Below are 16416 nucleotides of genomic sequence, written 5' to 3' on the forward strand. Positions count from 1 at the left end.
AGATGGATATCTCACCTGTCCACTCTATCATGATATAGGGTAAAGAAGATAGAGACTTTGAACCGTTATAAGATAAATAGATATCAGGAGTGAAACTAGCCTTAAATTTTAATACTATCAAAAATATATGGGTTTATTCATCATTGTATGTGCAGAATATATAAATTCTTTATTTTCCTTACTTTACCCTCTGCATTATCACTTATTCGAAAGACTAGGAGAGCGGAATCATTAGGACGATGGCGAGTGGGTTGGTAATATGCAGAGACGGATTCAATCGGGGGTTACATTGAAGGCGAATAGGAAATCTTCGTCAAGGGCAGGTGCGGGGCTCGGCTTAACCAGCAGTGATAAGTGAATTCTTGTCGCAATGATTTCTTTGGCTCTTTTTTTTTTTTTTCCTCTTCTCGATTTCATAGCCTGGGCTGATCCATTCGGAGGAAGCGGGAGGCGATCGGCAAAGAATGAATATGATCAGTTGATCCTGCACGTCAACTAGCTCAGCCTTCAGGATGATTATACTAATATGTTTTGCTTTACACCGGTAGTTCTATTTCTATTTCTCGTGCCATTATAAAAATAAGTAGGCTGTGCTATCTCGTTCTGTTCATGTCTAATCAGGGCTCTATAATTGTGTATTCGTCGATAAGAATAACCCTACGATACCCATCTGTTAAGGTCAATATCGTGGGCTTTGTTTCTGCGTTCATGGGGCCAGTAATGCTGACGTGTCCTCCACGGTCTATTCTTTGTTCGCCGGTGAAGCTCGGGGTGATTTGAGCATCCTTGCAGGTACCTACTACCTCTTTTCTAATCGTGCAGCGAAGATCCTAGCCAAACATGGGATGAAGATGGACACCCTTTCAATAGGCACCTGAGTGCAATAGGTATGGGAAACCGACTCGTGGAAATGTTCGAAAAGGATTGATTAAAGCAACCCCGACCAACAACCCGGTCCAAGAAGAAAATATATATATATATATATATATATATATATATAAGATAAAACTGAAACTAAGATAAAATAAAACAAAAATACCAATAAGGGTAACTTGCCGGACTCTTGCTTCATAAGAAAACCATCTATTGACCGCCTTCGTCCCTGTCGAGTAGGATTTGATCTTAAAAGGAGGGGGCTGGAGGGGGGAACCTTTACTGTTGCATGGAAGTATCAAATGCTGCAGAAGGCTATCAACTTCTTAATTGCATGGGACATGGAAGTAAATTCACACGTCAGCCCTATTCATACAGCGCATTCCCCTTGACCCATCTGGACTGTCTTGTCTGGTAGGCATATTGTCGGCTACACCGTAGGAGAACTTCCACAAAAGATGCAGACGTTGCGGGAAATTAAAAAGACAATAATTCCTCGTCCAATCACTTCTTCTCCACTGCGCCCTTTGGCTCCCAGCCTGGCTTCGCCATCTCAAAGCTCCCGAACTCAAAGGCCGGCGCCACAGAGCAGCCGACAAGGGTCCAGTCCCCCAAGGACAGTGCATGCTGCCATTCGTCGCGCTCAACCACGATCTGGGGCCTCTGGCCATGCCAGATGTCAGGGCCAAGAATCAAGTCGCGGACGGGCTCGCCATCGTCCCGCGATAGCGAGAGCTGCAACGGTGCGCCCGCGTAGTAATGCCAAACTTCGACAGCGTCGCGCACACGGTGCCAGTGCGATAGTCCGGATTCGCCCTCGAGGAGATAGTAGATATAGCTGCTGGGTGCGCGGCCCTCGGCCGAGAGGTTTGTGTCTCGGAATGTCTCGACGTAGTAGCCTTTCTCCGGGTGGGGTGCGAGATTGAGGGCAGCGATGACATCCTGGGCTGTATGTGCGATCGCCATTGCGTTTGGTATGTATTGTGTCGGTGATGGAGAAAATTCAACAGTGGATTCCAGCTCGGTCGTGGTAGCCAGCTGGAAGTTCAGCAATGTGCATTCCTTGTAGCTCTTGTATTTAAAGTCCGGGAGAGGGAGGAATGAATGAGTGGTTTCTAAGAATAGGCCAATGGACTGTCACTCAACAACCCAACATGCGCGGGGTAACCACCAAGTCGGGCTGACGGAGTACAACTCTGCATTTATATCCCCCTGAACGCCAGTCAACACATGCATTTTTCATGAGGTAATCTGACTCTCGTGTTTATGCAAGGATCTGTTACGCAGCATGCTCCCCTTAAGGCCCCGGCTTAGCCAATACCATCCGGCAACTGTATTAAAACTTGCCGTGCCTCAGCTCCGAAGATTTCACCTCCAGCCCTGTTCTCTCTTTCTCTCCAAGCATGCTGGTACCCAGGTTTCGGATATCCACAAGAGTTTAAAAATATAAGCGCCGAGACACGACACATGTGCGTCTCAAAATGAGCGATCTTAGCCATGACCTGCCCGTGTCCATGACAATGGCCGCTTTTACGGGAATCTCATGGTACATCGGGGTTGAGATCAACACGTCCTTATTCCTACTCTTCAAGCGACGTCGCGGATTATACTTTTGGTCATGCGCACTCGTCTCCTGGGCTGTTATCCTGCAACCTCTTTTCATTATCCTTGCCGACTTCGGCGTATGGACAGACCTCGCAGCATCCGTAGCCATGATTTACCTGACATGGTTGATCATGGTCATCCCCCAAAGCTGGGTCCTATACTCGCGACTTCATCTGCTCCTGCGCAACGCAAAGACCCTAAGGGCTATCAAGTTCATCCTCATATTTAACTCTATTGGATTTTCAATCCCGACCATCGTGATCGGTACCGTTGCTGTGAGTGTTTCCTGAGCAAAAAGAAAAGGGAGGGGGGGGGGGTGGGAGCTGTGACAGACAGACAGACAGACAGACAGTCAGACGGTCAGCCACTAACGTGGCCCTCTTGCATAGCAATCTACGACGGCAAACCCGAACCTCGACTCCGTCAATCTCATCTGGGACCGTGTGCAGCTCGTCGTCTTCTTCGTCCAGGAGACTACCCTCAGCATTCTCTACATATTTCAGACACAGAAATTCCTCCGCGGACGCGCCCCACTGCGTGAGCGCGCCTGGTCCACGTCATCTGCCGTTCAGGGTAGTGATCGGGCGCAATTAAACGAGCAGAAAGCAGTGCTATGGCAGCTTATATACGCCAACACTCTTATTATTGCGCTGGACATCACGCTCCTCGGGATCCAGTGTGCCGATTTATTCCAACTGCAGGGAGCATTCAAACCCTGCGTGTACGGCATCAAGCTTAAAGTCGAATTTGTCATCTTAAATCGCCTGAGAGAGATTATCCAGAAGCCTACCGGTCGGGAAATATATCTCGGGAGTGAGCCTGAGAGTAGTAATTCAACGGCCACCACGGGTTGGCACGGACAACGGTATGTGGCACAAAAAGCCTCGCGTGGACCCTACTGAAGAGAATTATGGAGCACGGTTGGTAGAGTCCAACTGTAGAAATGCATGCGGGTATCACAGTGGAGGATCCGATCTATTGCCTTTAAGGTAGTTGTCAGTACGTGCACGTTGTGTTCATGTCTCTCCTTCTTCTTTTGATGATCTCTATACCTTTCTGCGCTGTGATGTCTTACGCTATGACCATACGATATCAGAGAAGCGGTGTGATTTTCTCGCTCAATGTCTCACTGCCATGTATTCTTGCTCGCGTGATTGAGGGAGGCCCCGAGGCTGAGCATTCCCTGCCAAGCCGGAGCCCCTGGTTTGGAATGGGCAAAGGACCGGACGTCAAACAGGTGTGCCTGGTCTGCATCCCCTTCAGTTGCAACGCCGGAGACCAATTCTACTAATAGGTATCTCTCACCATGCTTTGAGAAAGCCGCTCTACCATCAGCCAGATACAATGACTCCTTCATAATCTGGGGTCGACTGCTTCTCTGCAGGCCGATGGGAGCGCCGAGAGTTCCCTATATGAGTTCTCACGCAAGGGGGGGACATATTGCTATGTTTCAACAGTTGATTCCTGGATTTCCATCACCCTTGCATTTTCTAAGGTGCCTTCTCTTGGCATGCTTGCAGATAAGACAGTTGGTCGAGACTCCAAACGACTGTTGCCAGTTGTTGAATTTGGCAACTACGGCACTCAAGAAAACAATACACATTATGTCCCATGAATCCTCCACTATAAGACTTGTTACCCATACGATGGGAAGGCCAGAATTACTATCTATAGAACTACATCTTGTTAATTAGCTAAGACCTACCGCATTAATTAATTTCTCTATAGCTTGTCCTGTTCCTGGCTTATATTATAATCTCGGTGCGGGGTGCCCCTTAGTAATTACTGTTATTGTATATTGAATACGCCCATGAAATTACCTAGTATCGCAGGCGCCTGACGTATGCCTGATGACTTGACCACCTGCGGAAATATGTGGATTGTTGAATACTATGGTAATCAGGCCACATATAAAAGGGCCTTCTGGATAGTTTAGGATACAGTAAATTTAGGATAGGAAGAAATTGAAATTTGTTATTTTGCATCCTCGTTCGGGGCTGGCTCGGCTCTCGTTATCCGACTGCTGAACAAGTCGTGTTGATGTGGTGATCGGATGTGTGGCCCTTTGCTGTCCAAAAACCGGAGCCAGAGTTGCTGGCTCCATCTTAACCGCTGAGTATGGCGTCTAGGAATTTACTAGAGGTGCGTGTTGCCATTGTGGGCCGGGTGAAGATGAGGTGGTGTGAGTGAAAAGTGAGAGGATTTCGTCACTTGACAGCCTTCTCTATCCATCTATTTGTGCCTGAGGTGTCTACTTTTGCGAACCTAGTTATGATCTATTATCTAGTAATAGTTTTAGACAGCCTTAGCGAGCTTCCTCCTAGACAATACAGGTGGGCGGAGGAGTGTTTAGAAGATTATAGCAAAGCTAAGAAGATCGAACATTTTTTACTCGCTCGATTCATTGGATTGCTAATCGAAGCTTAGCATCCTCAGCAAATTCTCCACCTAGAGAGTAACGCACCAATCAGCACCTGGTCTAATTCGTGCTTGTAGCCCCAGCATGGAACCTTCTGAGCTCGCCATAAACAGCTGCGCTTTTCCACATTGTATAAGATAGAAGGGAGAGAATAATACGTCTAAAATTCTATTTTCAATTGCAGTCAACAGTCTTTCGCTATATACTAGGTAAAGGGCTTTCGTTTACAGACCTGGTCTTGTGTTAGAAGAAGGGCTTAACAGACTCCTCGTGCAGTTAGGGAACTGGCCCTAAAGAGCTACGGGAAGAATAAATTCTCCACCACTGCGGTCAATACCAATACTTGCTTGGCTTACCCTGAAAATCTGATACGCGGATGTCTAAGCCCTTGCATCTTTGCCCCTCACGATTTCTTTATTGCGGGTTAGCCGCGATAATGCCATCTCCACCCGATATTAGAAATAAAATGTCCACCTCCATTAGCGATGAAGCAGAGGCACATTCCTTTACCCGGTTGCCCTCATTCTTTCTCCAAACCTTACGCTACAGAAATGGCGATAAGCACAGTACACAACAGGAACGTCACAGCCAATGAAGAAGGGGAGTTGCCAAGCGAGACGACTCCTCTCGTCCAAAAGCGCGCGGGCGATGTTTCCGGCAAGATATTCAGTACCAATGTGACCCTCCTGATTGCAGGGTTGAACGGTCAGCACATGATCCATCAACTCAAGCCGAAGGGCTAATAGTAATCAGACGCCGCTCTGGGCGTCCTAATCCCCTATATCCGACCAACCTACGGCATCACTCTATTCCAAGTCTCGCAGATCTACCTGGTAAACTGCGCTGGTTGCCTTACTGCGTCTTTCTCCAATGTCCATGTTTGCTCCCGGATTGGTACAGGCGGTACTTTAGTCCTTGGGGCAGTGATCCAAACATTGGGGTTTGCCCTTATGTTCTGGAACCCGCCCTTTGCATTATTTATTGCTGCATTTTTCCTAAGTGGCATGGGATCGGCGTATCAGGATGCCCAGGCGAACACGTTTACAACGACCGTTGATAACGCTCACCGATGGTTAGGAATCCTACATGGCGTATATGGCGTTGGGACAATTATCTCACCGGTGGTCGCCAACATGATCGCCTCGCGGACGCCAGTCTGGCATAAGTTCTATCTGGTAATGCTGTGCTTGGGGTTGATTAACTTGGGTTTGCTCATATGGACGTTTAGAGAAGGTCTGTTTAAGCCCAATAAGAGGAATGCAAGCGGCACAGCCGGGAGAGAGTTAAAAGCGACGTTTTCAAATAAAGCCGTTTGGATTCTTAGCGGGTTCTTCTTTTTGTATGTCGGTGCGGAGGTTACTGTTGGCGGTAGGCGATCCATTCAACATCACAGAAAGGAAGAGACTTAATGTACTAACCATATCAACGTCTCAGGTTGGATGGTCCAATTCATCGTCTCCGTCAGGAACGGAGATCCCAAGGAGGTAGGGTACATAGCCTCTGGATTCTGGTCTGGATTCACACTAGGCCGCGTCGTGCTGGCCGATATCACGCACTATTTCGGGGAACGTCGCATGGTATTTGTCTACCTTGCATTGGCGATCACCATGCAGCTTTTGTTCTGGCTTGTTCCGAACATCATTGTGATCGCTATCGCGGTTTGTCTTTTAGGTGGGTTATATCCAAGCCCACTTATACGCCGCCTGGGTGAAATGACTTCTTACAAATGTAGGATTCTTCATCGGTCCGTTTTACCCTATCGGACTTTACGTTCTTACCCACGTAGTCCCAGAAGAACTTCGTATTGGAGCTTTAGGTTAGTTTATCCTTACAATGGAGGTTCCTTATTATAGCTGCTTATACTCGATGACAGGGCTTACGGCGAGCTTGGGTCAGGCTGGCGCTGCTGCCTTCCCCTTTATGACAGGTGCGATCGCTTCCCAGGCCGGTGTTCAGGTCATGCAGCCCATAATGCTGGGATTGCTTATCGGGATCGGATTATTTTGGGCTTCGGTGCCTAGACAAGGGTCGCCTAGTCTTTAGAGATCGCAGACGCAAGATTATACCTTGTCAGGTAGAGTATATATAGACATACCAATAGGATAGGATGTGGGTAGCATCATGCAGTGTAGGTTCACGAAGTCAATCAAGGTGAATATATAATGTAAAGACGTTTTTTTGTTTTCCCCTCCCCCCTTTTAGTCCCCTCCCCCACATTTCCTTTTGCTATCTTGCTGAATGGTGGCCCCATGGGAGTATCTGTGGTTTAAAAAAGCAACATTAGCAAGCCCTATATCTCATAAAAGGAGGAGAAATAGATGCCTGACAAGATTCCTGTCTTCCACTACTCATGGATCTAGTAAACTCTGCACAGTTGAGCTCGGAAATATAAGTGAAACTCTTCCGGATACCCACATCGCCCAAGGCTATGGAAGGTCCATGTCCATAATAGAATGCGATTGCATGCTTTAAACTTCGTAGCTCGACTGTAGACCCTCATCAACAGTGTTAACTCTTTGTATGAATGGAGGCCAAAGGTAATAGCAGATGGATAGTCAAAGATGGTCTCTGAAAGTTTCATCGGATAGAAATGGCCATGGCTCATCGGTGTTTCCTATGCTTAGGAGAAAGCGATCTTTTTTTGCAAGCCACCCCAACGTTGTTTTTCCAAGAGAAGACCCTTTATCTCGACAAGACCTGCAAATTTCTTGTCCTTCTCTAGCTGCTTTAGGTCCATACCTAGTGCCTGAGCGATTATAAGGGCCAGATCGTGAGCAGTGCAGACTTGAAAGTTGCCGCTTTCAACACGTTTCATGTTGCGTCGAGTGAGCCTTTGGTTAAGCTCGTCTTCGAGATACAGCGTGAACAGATTTCCATTGTTAAAGACGGTATGCTTGATCGTATCTGCTTCCTCCAGAGTGAAGTACGGCTCGCCAACGTAAGAAGGATCGGTGAGCTTCTCAAGTCGCTTTATAGAAGCGGGGCTATCAAATCTCTTGAGATCAGCGACGATCAAAACGTGGATTCGATACCAGAGGCCAGGAAATTTCGAGGAGACTTTGAGGTCCGAGACGAGTATATCGCCCGAAACCAGGTTGGAAAGCGTCCGCCGTATCCATGTGATTTGGGATGGGTGATTTTGGAGCCATGATGACCTGGTATATGGAAAGAAGGAGCAAGAGAAGCAGAGAGCTCTTAGTGAAGGGCCTGTTTGATGAGTTCTTTGGGGGCTGAGTACGTATAGAGCAATTAGTTATTGGGAAAGAAGGGAAGGAGGGAAAATGTTTAGGAGAGAATGAGTCATTTGAGTAGTTATATAAGGTCGGTTGCTTCATTATCTTGTCATCAGTTGACTACCTATGTACTTGACAGTACCGTATGTACCGCCTTGACTTTATCTGCTATCTTTCTATTGGACTGCCGTGTACCATTCTGACAAAGGTACATAGACCCTCCTGTATTCCCTACATTCTCTATGCATACTATTCTTAACATAGTGAGCCGGACATTTTAATTGCGGTCTCCGTGCATCCAGACCTAGTTGACGGTCGATAACGCTCACTCTGTTTCGATTTCTGCAACTTACATTTATTCTCTTTGGTGTTGTCGATAATGGGTCCTAATGAATTTTAGAAAACTCCTTAATGATCTGGGCATAGAACAATTCCAAGTCGTTTCAGAAGCCAGCTTTCCGGCTTCCCGATCGGTCATGCAGCTATAATCAAAATCATATTCTGCAAGATCAAAACCATATTCTGCAAGACGCCTCCAACCAGCAAGGTGAATCTCGTTTGACCCTAACGGGATTTGATAGAACTCGTGCGAGGAATATGAGCCTACGAGAAATTAGTATAGGTGTCAAAGGGTGGACTAAAGCCCGAGGTCGGGCAAATCTCGATGGCAATGTTGCGCTATTTGCAAATATCAATGAGCAGCGGGTGCTTAATAAACGAGTACCGGCGATCTATCTGTTTGGACCCCGGAAGTATCTCACCACACAGGTTCGAGACTCCTACAACCTGACGGATGCATCCTCTCCAAGGCCTTTCATGACGCTTTGATCCCTGATTAGGCCCCGCGGAGGTATGCATATGACGCCAAATACTATTTACAATGTCACAATTGGTTGTATTCCCAAGTGGCAGGATGGTTGTCAAAGTGCACCCGTTCACTGTCCGGCGTGTCCAATAAATCTTCTGGGATTGGAGGACAATTTTCGAAACAAGCCAACCTTCCGCGGCTTACGGCGCTGCGGGGGAAAGCTCGCGCAAGCTCTTGTATGACATCTAGTATTCGGCTGAATAGGACCCGCTGAAAAGACTTATTTATCCCATCAGCTCCATTTTCTTGCGCGGTAGAAGCTACATGTCGACAAGCGCTTCCGCGAAAGATCACTCAGAAACTAGAGGCGAAGAGCTTTTTATATGTATATTTTCCATATGTTGCGCGTTTAGCAGCATCGCGTCGTGATCATAGTGCAGTAAAGTACCTTTGGGAGGATGGCGAGCAATTCGCTTCAAGTCGCTTTTATTGGCAGCCGGCATGACCGAATAAAAGCTATGACCGGGTTCGAGGCCTAAGTCCTTGCTGAGTGCATGACGACCCGCAGCGAGAACTTGACAAAATTTGTTATCCGCTTGGGACTCCAACAAAGACGGAGTTGCCTTCGTAGGAGCATCAAGCGCTAGCTGTCGCTCTCTATGTTGTAAGTCGTCCCGTGCGTGCATCTAGTTCGCGTAGACGATGGCCTCATCACAGGTAATATCGGCGATTGACCCCATGGTAATTACCTTGGACGTCCATGGACGGCAGATGATCGAGCTTGTAGATTCAGGGAGATATGAGGGTTTACGATCAAGGCCACGTCTTCCTCGCGGGGTTCAGAGTCGACTCCACCTCTAACCCCTCATGGAGGAATTGCGCGGCGTTGAGAAAACTCGACTCCGACTACTTAGACCACTACCTGTTCGTCCTGATAGTTAAACAAGGATGGAAAAGGGATGGTGAGGACGAAGGATCCAGAGCGTATTTCGGGGCTGAGCAGAATTATTGGCATCTGGGCTTTCAAGTCTTCTGTCATATGGATTGGCCCGCACATATTCAGATATCATAAACAAAGGAAGATGATGTGCAATGCATTAGGTACTCTTTAGGTACTCTACTTTATCAATGAAGAGTGAAACACGGAAAAAAGAACAAATTGGGTTACGCGGTAAGGACTTAGCAGGTGTCCTGATCCCACAGAAAGGCAGTAGTATATAGGTGGAGTGAATCATCAACATTACCACTTCCTCATATATAGGTTTTAGTCATATGTCGTCTATCGATCACTCACGACGTTGTATGAGCTTTTCATAAACTGAATAGGGAATTGTGGGAGAGCTGATGCCTATATGCAAGAATTGATAATAGCCTACCAATACAATGGTAGACTAAGACATGGGCGGTATAATAGTGGCTCAGATAGGCGCTCCTCGCTATTGTTAACTGTGCGATGGCGCAGTTGACCCTTGGTTCGAGAGAAGTCTATTTTGGATCGCTGGAAGTCGTTACATGGGCTCGTGTGCCTGAAGAGCTTCATCCTTCCTAGTGATAATTTACTCCAGAGGTTCGATGGCTAGTTCAATGATAGGTTAGATTAGTTTCTCGACATCGCTTGTCTCCTTCTGTTACCTCTCTATCAGCATGATTTGTATTTAACCCAGGCCTTGCTCGTAGCATACAAGAGATTTTCATAAGTATGTTTCTCTCTTGGACCTACAGTTATCAATTTATCAATGTTGAGTTTACTCAATCTAAAAGATACATACAATTCCATGTGTATATGTTAAGAGGTAGCTCGAATTGTGGTCTAAAGGGTAGTCATCGCGATTACCGAACACCGACCTCTTGTCATCTGATGTCACTTAGGGTATTTATTCAGACTACCTCAACATAGTCGAATCAGTGCAATTTATCTACGAACTTCATGACTTTGTTCCCCGTACTGCTCTTTTCAAAGCCCGCCAAATTATCCAGGAAAGTAATCTGGAACAGATGGCTATTCTCCGCCAGAACAAAAAAGAAAGTCTCCAACATCTTGACAAGCTCCTCCCTGGGCATGATATGTTCACCATCCGCCTCACGGAGCAGACGAATCTCCAGTTTCGTCTGCGGAGACGACTCCAGCGAGGCTATGATAACCTGCCATTGCAATATTCCAGATTTCTCCGTCTGCATAAGAGCTACGATATTCTCGAACTCAAAGTACATGCCAAACCACTTGAAACTGAAACGACGGTCGCGGCCGCGAAAGCGGAGAACGCGAAGATGCTCGAATTCAGTCTCAGGAATGATCGACCGGGCGGATTCCGGTAGTGGGTGTAGGGACCCGATATCACCTGTGATATAGCGAACAAGCGGGTTCCGACGACGTTGCAGGGAGGTCTGGACAATGATCCCTTCTTCCCCATCTGGTACGGACCTTCCACCCGAGGGGGAATCGCCGTCCGAGGCGGATGGCGGAAGGATCTCAATTATGACGCTTCGAGTGTCAAAGACGAAGTCCGTAGTGCCAGCTGGACGCTCCTGGGCGATAAGGTCAGGGTGACTTATGGCACACGGTCCTGCCTCTGCACTTCCCCAAATCGAACATATCTTCACCGGGCCCAAGGTGGCCGCGATGTGACTCTTTTGCGTCTCAGTGAGCGGTTCAGAGGTATAGATGACCTTGTTCAGCTTAATTGCCTTCCTTTTCTCCTCGGGCAGCGTGGAAATATAGTGAACGACCTGAATAACTTGACTACCATCACCGGTCAAGACATTGACATGGTAATGTGCCAGAGCACGGACCACTTCAGCAGGCGTCATAAAATTCCCGGCACTGAGAACGGTTGCGCCGGCATTTTCCAAAATCTCACTCAAAAGATCGAGCGACCTATACACCAGTTAGAGAAAATTCGGGTATTTCATGCCGTTCGAAATATCCCTCAGACCGGATAGCATACCGGTAAAAGTAGCCGGACGCATGGGTCGTGAGAATCCAATCATGAGGCTCGACCACTCTGCAAGTTCTCAAGAACTCGCCAAAAGCTGCTCGATGATTGCGATTTTCTTGCGTGTCGGTCACAAACATCAGCGGAAGCCCACCAGAGCCCCCGCCCGTGATGCTGACGTATGAACTGCGCCGGTACTCATTTTGCGGACTCGTGTCGTCTGTAAGCCGCGCAATGACTTTGTAACTGGATTAGGGTGTTGTCAGTGGCAGCTGGTGGAGTATATGGCGGTGCAAGGGCTTACAGGTCTTTCTTGCTGACTAGGGGCACCGAACTGAGGTCAATTTCCGTTGATTTCTTTTCCGCCAATTCGACTGCTGACTCAATCGTTTCGGGATTCGGAGGGTATTGAATATCGGGGTTATAGAAGGGGTGTATCTTGGAGACGGCGAGAACTTCCGTGAGGGAAAATGCTGGCGGAGTCATCATGCAAGGGAGGAAACAAGCAAAAAGGGTATCAATTGTGATTATATCAAACTTTCCTAAAGGGGTGAAAAGAGCTACAACACATTTATAATTATGGCGCGTTCTACGTTCTTATATATGCAATTGAAACACTTTGAGCTTTGCCACGATACTGAAGGCCGCGGACCCATTTGACAGGGTCTTCTGGCCATTGAATATGTAAAACCGAATCAAATAAACAGGTCCACGCCCAGCTGAAAGCAATACGACGCACGAGCATTAAGGCTGGACATAGTATGCCATGCGGGTGTGCTGGAAATACGGCGACATACCTGCAGCTGGCATATATGTCTCAAGCTCGCTAGAAATACGCTAATTAGTTCATGACATTGGTTGACAATATTTGTATTGAATGGTAAGTGTAATTAAACAGATCAATACATTGGACCCTAAAGTGCAGTAGCGTCGTGGGTGGGGCTGGTAGATGCACTCTTCTGACTCGATTTAGAGGTACACCCAGACCTTGAACTTGTAATGATAGCCCAGCTGAATGGGATCTGGCGGGTATGGCTGCTTGGAGGCTTGGTTCGGACTGAATAAATTAGGATCCTGCGAGTGGCGGATCGGTGCTGACCGCTAGTGGAATATCCCATTCTTACTGGCATCGTGCATGCTGCATTCTGCATAGTGGCGTGGCCCTAGGGGATACATTTACCTAATGTGAATTCGCCATAGGTTTACCCACTGGAAGCTCCCTGCAGATCGAAAGGTAACTCAGATCGACGCGGGAACTAGCTCGATGTGAAGCTGAGTCGTTCCGCAGCTCGTAGAGGTTATGTTGTATTATTGCGTTCTTAATGTCGCGGGTGCTGAAGCTGAAGCGGCCTGAGGGATTTCAGCTAGAACTCATACCGCATACAGGCAATTCATGAGCATCGTAAAGGCAAATGCCTCTAGTATATATATGTGGCAGTAGAAGCTTGAGCTATAGCATGTTACCTACGTTCATTACCTATTCCATCTCAAGATGTTAGTGACGGACATAGGCTCTGACAGCCTAATAGATAGTCTCATTAGCGACCGAATTCGGGAGTTGAATAAAAATCCTGCTGATATTCGCCATGACCTACCGTTCTTGGTTGCTGATACAAGTCGCATTTTTGAGCAACACCAACGCTGGCTCAGATGCCTCCCCAACGTTACACCATTCTACGGTCAGTCTCTCATACTATATAAAATGCTTCTGATAGAAAGAACTAAGAAAATGCATAGCCGTAAAATGTAATTCTGACGTACGGCTTCTTCGCTATCTCGCGAGGTTAGGCGTCGGCTTCGATTGCGCCTCATGGGGAGAGATGAAACTTGTCCTTGACTTAGGGGGCGATCCATCAAGGGTCATCTTCGCTCATCCGTGCAAAGCAGTGTCCGCATTGCAGATGGCCGCCAGGCGAGGCGTGCCGCGCACGACATTTGACAACGTCGATGAACTGGAGAAGATAAAGGCCAATGCTCCCAGTTTACGGTTACTACTCCGTATATATGCCGACGATGATACCGCTCTTGTTTCTCTTGGGAACAAGTTCGGAGCGCCACTAGATACAACCAAGGCGTTGCTTCTGAGAGCAAGGGACCTAGGGCTAACGGTAGAGGGAGTTAGCTTTCATATCGGTATGTATTGGGACACCCTCCGCTCATTTCGTGGTTGGCTCGTACGACCTCCTCTACAGGATGCTGATAACCACAGGATCCGGAGCATCAAACTCAGAGGCCTTTGTCACAGCTGTAGAAAACGCGAAACGGGTATTCCAGCAAGGCAAGCAGCTTGGGTTTAAAATGCGCCTCCTAGACATCGGAGGCGGGTTCCAAGACTCTAACTTTGAAGCAATGGCCGCGACACTGCAACGAGTTATCGACAAGGAATTCCCGAAATCAACTCAGTTGATGGCCGAGCCTGGCCGCTACTACGCGCGGAGCTTCTATACTATGGCATGTAAGGCGACTTCGCGCCGGAAGCAAATTGGACAGGATCGCTCAACGAAGGCCGACATGCTATACTTAAATGATGGGATATACGGATGTTTCATGAATGCTATTATGGAGAATGAGGTTTATACTCCTACACTTATCCGACAGGGGATGGAGCATGATTCAGAGAGAGAGGTTGGGGCGCATCGGTATTCTGTTTGGGGTCCAACATGCGATGGATTTGACTGTATTGCCAAAGAAGCTATGATGGCGTGTGAGGTAAAGGTGGGGGATTGGTTGAAATTTGACAACATGGGAGGTGAGTTCGCTGCTTAGTCTATGTTTGCAAAAGGGTGCGAATTGACACAACGGGATTACAGCATACACGGTGGCCACTTCTACTCAGTTCAATGGGTTCTCAAATCACTACGATGTTATATATGTTGATGACCATGTTCCACTGAGACCCGATAGAGAGGTTACGGATGGTACAAAACGGTCCAGGTCAGAAGCTCTTTTATAGATACCACACACATAGATCCATCGACATGACAAGCAACCCTCTCTGTACTCCTCCCTGTGTTAGGTTCTATCCTAGTAGGCTAAGGTTCTGTATATACATATTTCGTTCCTTCTTCATTTAGGAACCTCCGTCGAGGATCTTCAGCTATTTTCCCTCCTGAGTGGTGGGGGGTCGATAGTTATTGCATTAGGGTTCACTAATCCGTGCAGAGTACAGTCCTATTCACTGAAAGCAATGCCGAGGGATCTTCCTAATAATTGGTACTAACCGGAGCTTGCTCACTGCTCAATCTAACCAAACTGGAACATGGCACACCATTGGGCAAGCCGCACGATGCCAGTGGCACGGCCCGGAGCTTGGCGCTGCCTACCATAGGTTCGGGTGGGCTCGGGGGAGTTTCCCCTGAGCCTCTTTCGCTCCAATTGGTACGGGATCTTACGGTGTACACGAATAGAAACAAACTAAAAGCACGTGATAAGAGGGGATGCGTGTCATTTGCATCTTGGCTATATTCCATATCGGATAATATTTGACGCTGCCAAGCATATTAGCGTCGAATTTTCCATGCAAGAATAATATCGGAGCTGAAACCCTTTGAAAACTACTCCCCTTTCAAGGGTTTTGGAAGTGTACGGTAAAGCACTGTGGAATATTTTAAAATTATATTGCACTGGCAATTATTTCGGTATAGCATCATGCGCTACGTAGTGGAACGTGGGCCTGCCTGTTTAAGGACTGGGGTTAGGTTCGTAGATGGAGGACGGAGAAGATCTTTGTATATTTGGCTCAGTTCGATCTATTAGCTCTGTCGATTATGGTGGGGTCGTAGCTGAAAAAGTTAACTTCCGAGGTATCATTAGATCTGGCGATCGGAAAAGGGGGCAAACGAAAGCCAACTGAAGAGTGATCATTTATGCTTGATAACAGTAGTCTGCTTACTGTCAGCCCACGCATAAAAATTCCTCGGACATCTTAACGCTAGGATTCCCCTGCGCAAGTGGTTACAAGAGGCAGAACGCTCGAAGAGGCCACTCTGAAGTGGATCCTTTACTGTCTCATTTTGGCAGCCAAATTTGAAATTCTTGAATGCAGAGATTTCAACCCGTGAAATGCTAACCAGCCCTTCAGCTGCACCCCACTCGAGGTGGATGGCCAATTTCTTCTGTACAACGCAAAGCCTATGATACAATAGAATTGCACGTTTCTTCCATATTCATCCGATTGGCTATTGTACCGTAGCGGACCCTGGGCTGTCCTTTTCTCTTACGTTATGAGCGGACTCCATGTCCATCGTGTCGCCTATGTGGTACATCCAGACGAGCTGCGGGATTAGTTATAGATGGACTTTGTGGGGGGGGGGGGGGGTGAGATCTAAGTAACTCGCAAAAGGGGGATGGCAGTAGAAAACTGTGGCTGACTGTGGGTTTCAGCTGGACGAAAGTAAAGCGTCTACCTAAAAACCGTGATAAAGCTTAGTATGAATTTGACTTTGTGATGTTTCGTGAGAAAAACATAATGCATCAATACATCAATACCAGGCATTGGCTGTTACTTGCGGTTAAATGCTTTGGCATATACGAGTGTGGATTCAT

The 16416-nt window shown here is 47.3% G+C and overlaps 6 protein-coding genes across 6 annotated transcripts; 3 read left to right on the forward strand and 3 right to left on the reverse strand.

Moving 5' to 3' along the window:
• Positions 1-1377: 1377 nt before the first annotated feature.
• On the reverse strand, positions 1378-1839 carry BDW43DRAFT_306608 (cupin domain-containing protein; the record flags this gene model as incomplete). The annotated part of the gene is made up of 1 exon (XM_032046061.1): positions 1378-1839. The coding sequence occupies one exon, from the start codon at positions 1837-1839 to the stop codon at positions 1378-1380; it is 462 nt and encodes a 153-aa protein (XP_031904745.1).
• A 168-nt stretch (positions 1840-2007) lies between these two features.
• Positions 2008-3595, forward strand: BDW43DRAFT_150373 (uncharacterized protein). The gene is made up of 2 exons (XM_032038433.1): positions 2008-2753; positions 2868-3595. The coding sequence occupies exons 1-2, from the start codon at positions 2355-2357 to the stop codon at positions 3378-3380; spliced, it is 912 nt and encodes a 303-aa protein (XP_031904746.1). The 5' UTR covers positions 2008-2354; the 3' UTR covers positions 3381-3595.
• Positions 3596-5434: 1839 nt separating this feature from the next.
• On the forward strand, positions 5435-6940 carry BDW43DRAFT_321104 (MFS transporter; the record flags this gene model as incomplete). Its single annotated transcript, XM_032049258.1, has 5 exons — positions 5435-5602; positions 5651-6265; positions 6332-6568; positions 6630-6713; positions 6771-6940. Exons 1-5 carry the CDS (start codon positions 5449-5451, stop codon positions 6938-6940), a joined length of 1260 nt encoding a protein of 419 aa, XP_031904747.1. The 5' UTR covers positions 5435-5448.
• A 577-nt stretch (positions 6941-7517) lies between these two features.
• On the reverse strand, positions 7518-8046 carry BDW43DRAFT_306611 (uncharacterized protein; the record flags this gene model as incomplete). The annotated part of the gene is made up of 2 exons (XM_032046062.1): positions 7518-7865; positions 7930-8046. The coding sequence occupies 2 exons, from the start codon at positions 8044-8046 to the stop codon at positions 7518-7520; spliced, it is 465 nt and encodes a 154-aa protein (XP_031904748.1).
• A 2794-nt stretch (positions 8047-10840) lies between these two features.
• Positions 10841-12357, reverse strand: BDW43DRAFT_306612 (uncharacterized protein; the record flags this gene model as incomplete). Its single annotated transcript, XM_032046063.1, has 3 exons — positions 10841-11813; positions 11884-12117; positions 12176-12357. 3 exons carry the CDS (start codon positions 12355-12357, stop codon positions 10841-10843), a joined length of 1389 nt encoding a protein of 462 aa, XP_031904749.1.
• Positions 12358-13363: 1006 nt separating this feature from the next.
• BDW43DRAFT_306613 (type III PLP-dependent enzyme) lies at positions 13364-14824 on the forward strand (the record flags this gene model as incomplete). The annotated part of the gene is made up of 4 exons (XM_032046064.1): positions 13364-13550; positions 13609-14004; positions 14081-14620; positions 14682-14824. 4 exons carry the CDS (start codon positions 13364-13366, stop codon positions 14822-14824), a joined length of 1266 nt encoding a protein of 421 aa, XP_031904750.1.
• Between the last annotated feature and the right edge of the window lie 1592 nt (positions 14825-16416).

Source organism: Aspergillus alliaceus (assembly GCF_009176365.1).
Source record: "Aspergillus alliaceus strain CBS 536.65 unplaced genomic scaffold BDW43scaffold_4, whole genome shotgun sequence".
Classification (NCBI taxonomy): Eukaryota; Fungi; Ascomycota; class Eurotiomycetes; order Eurotiales; family Aspergillaceae; genus Aspergillus; species Aspergillus alliaceus.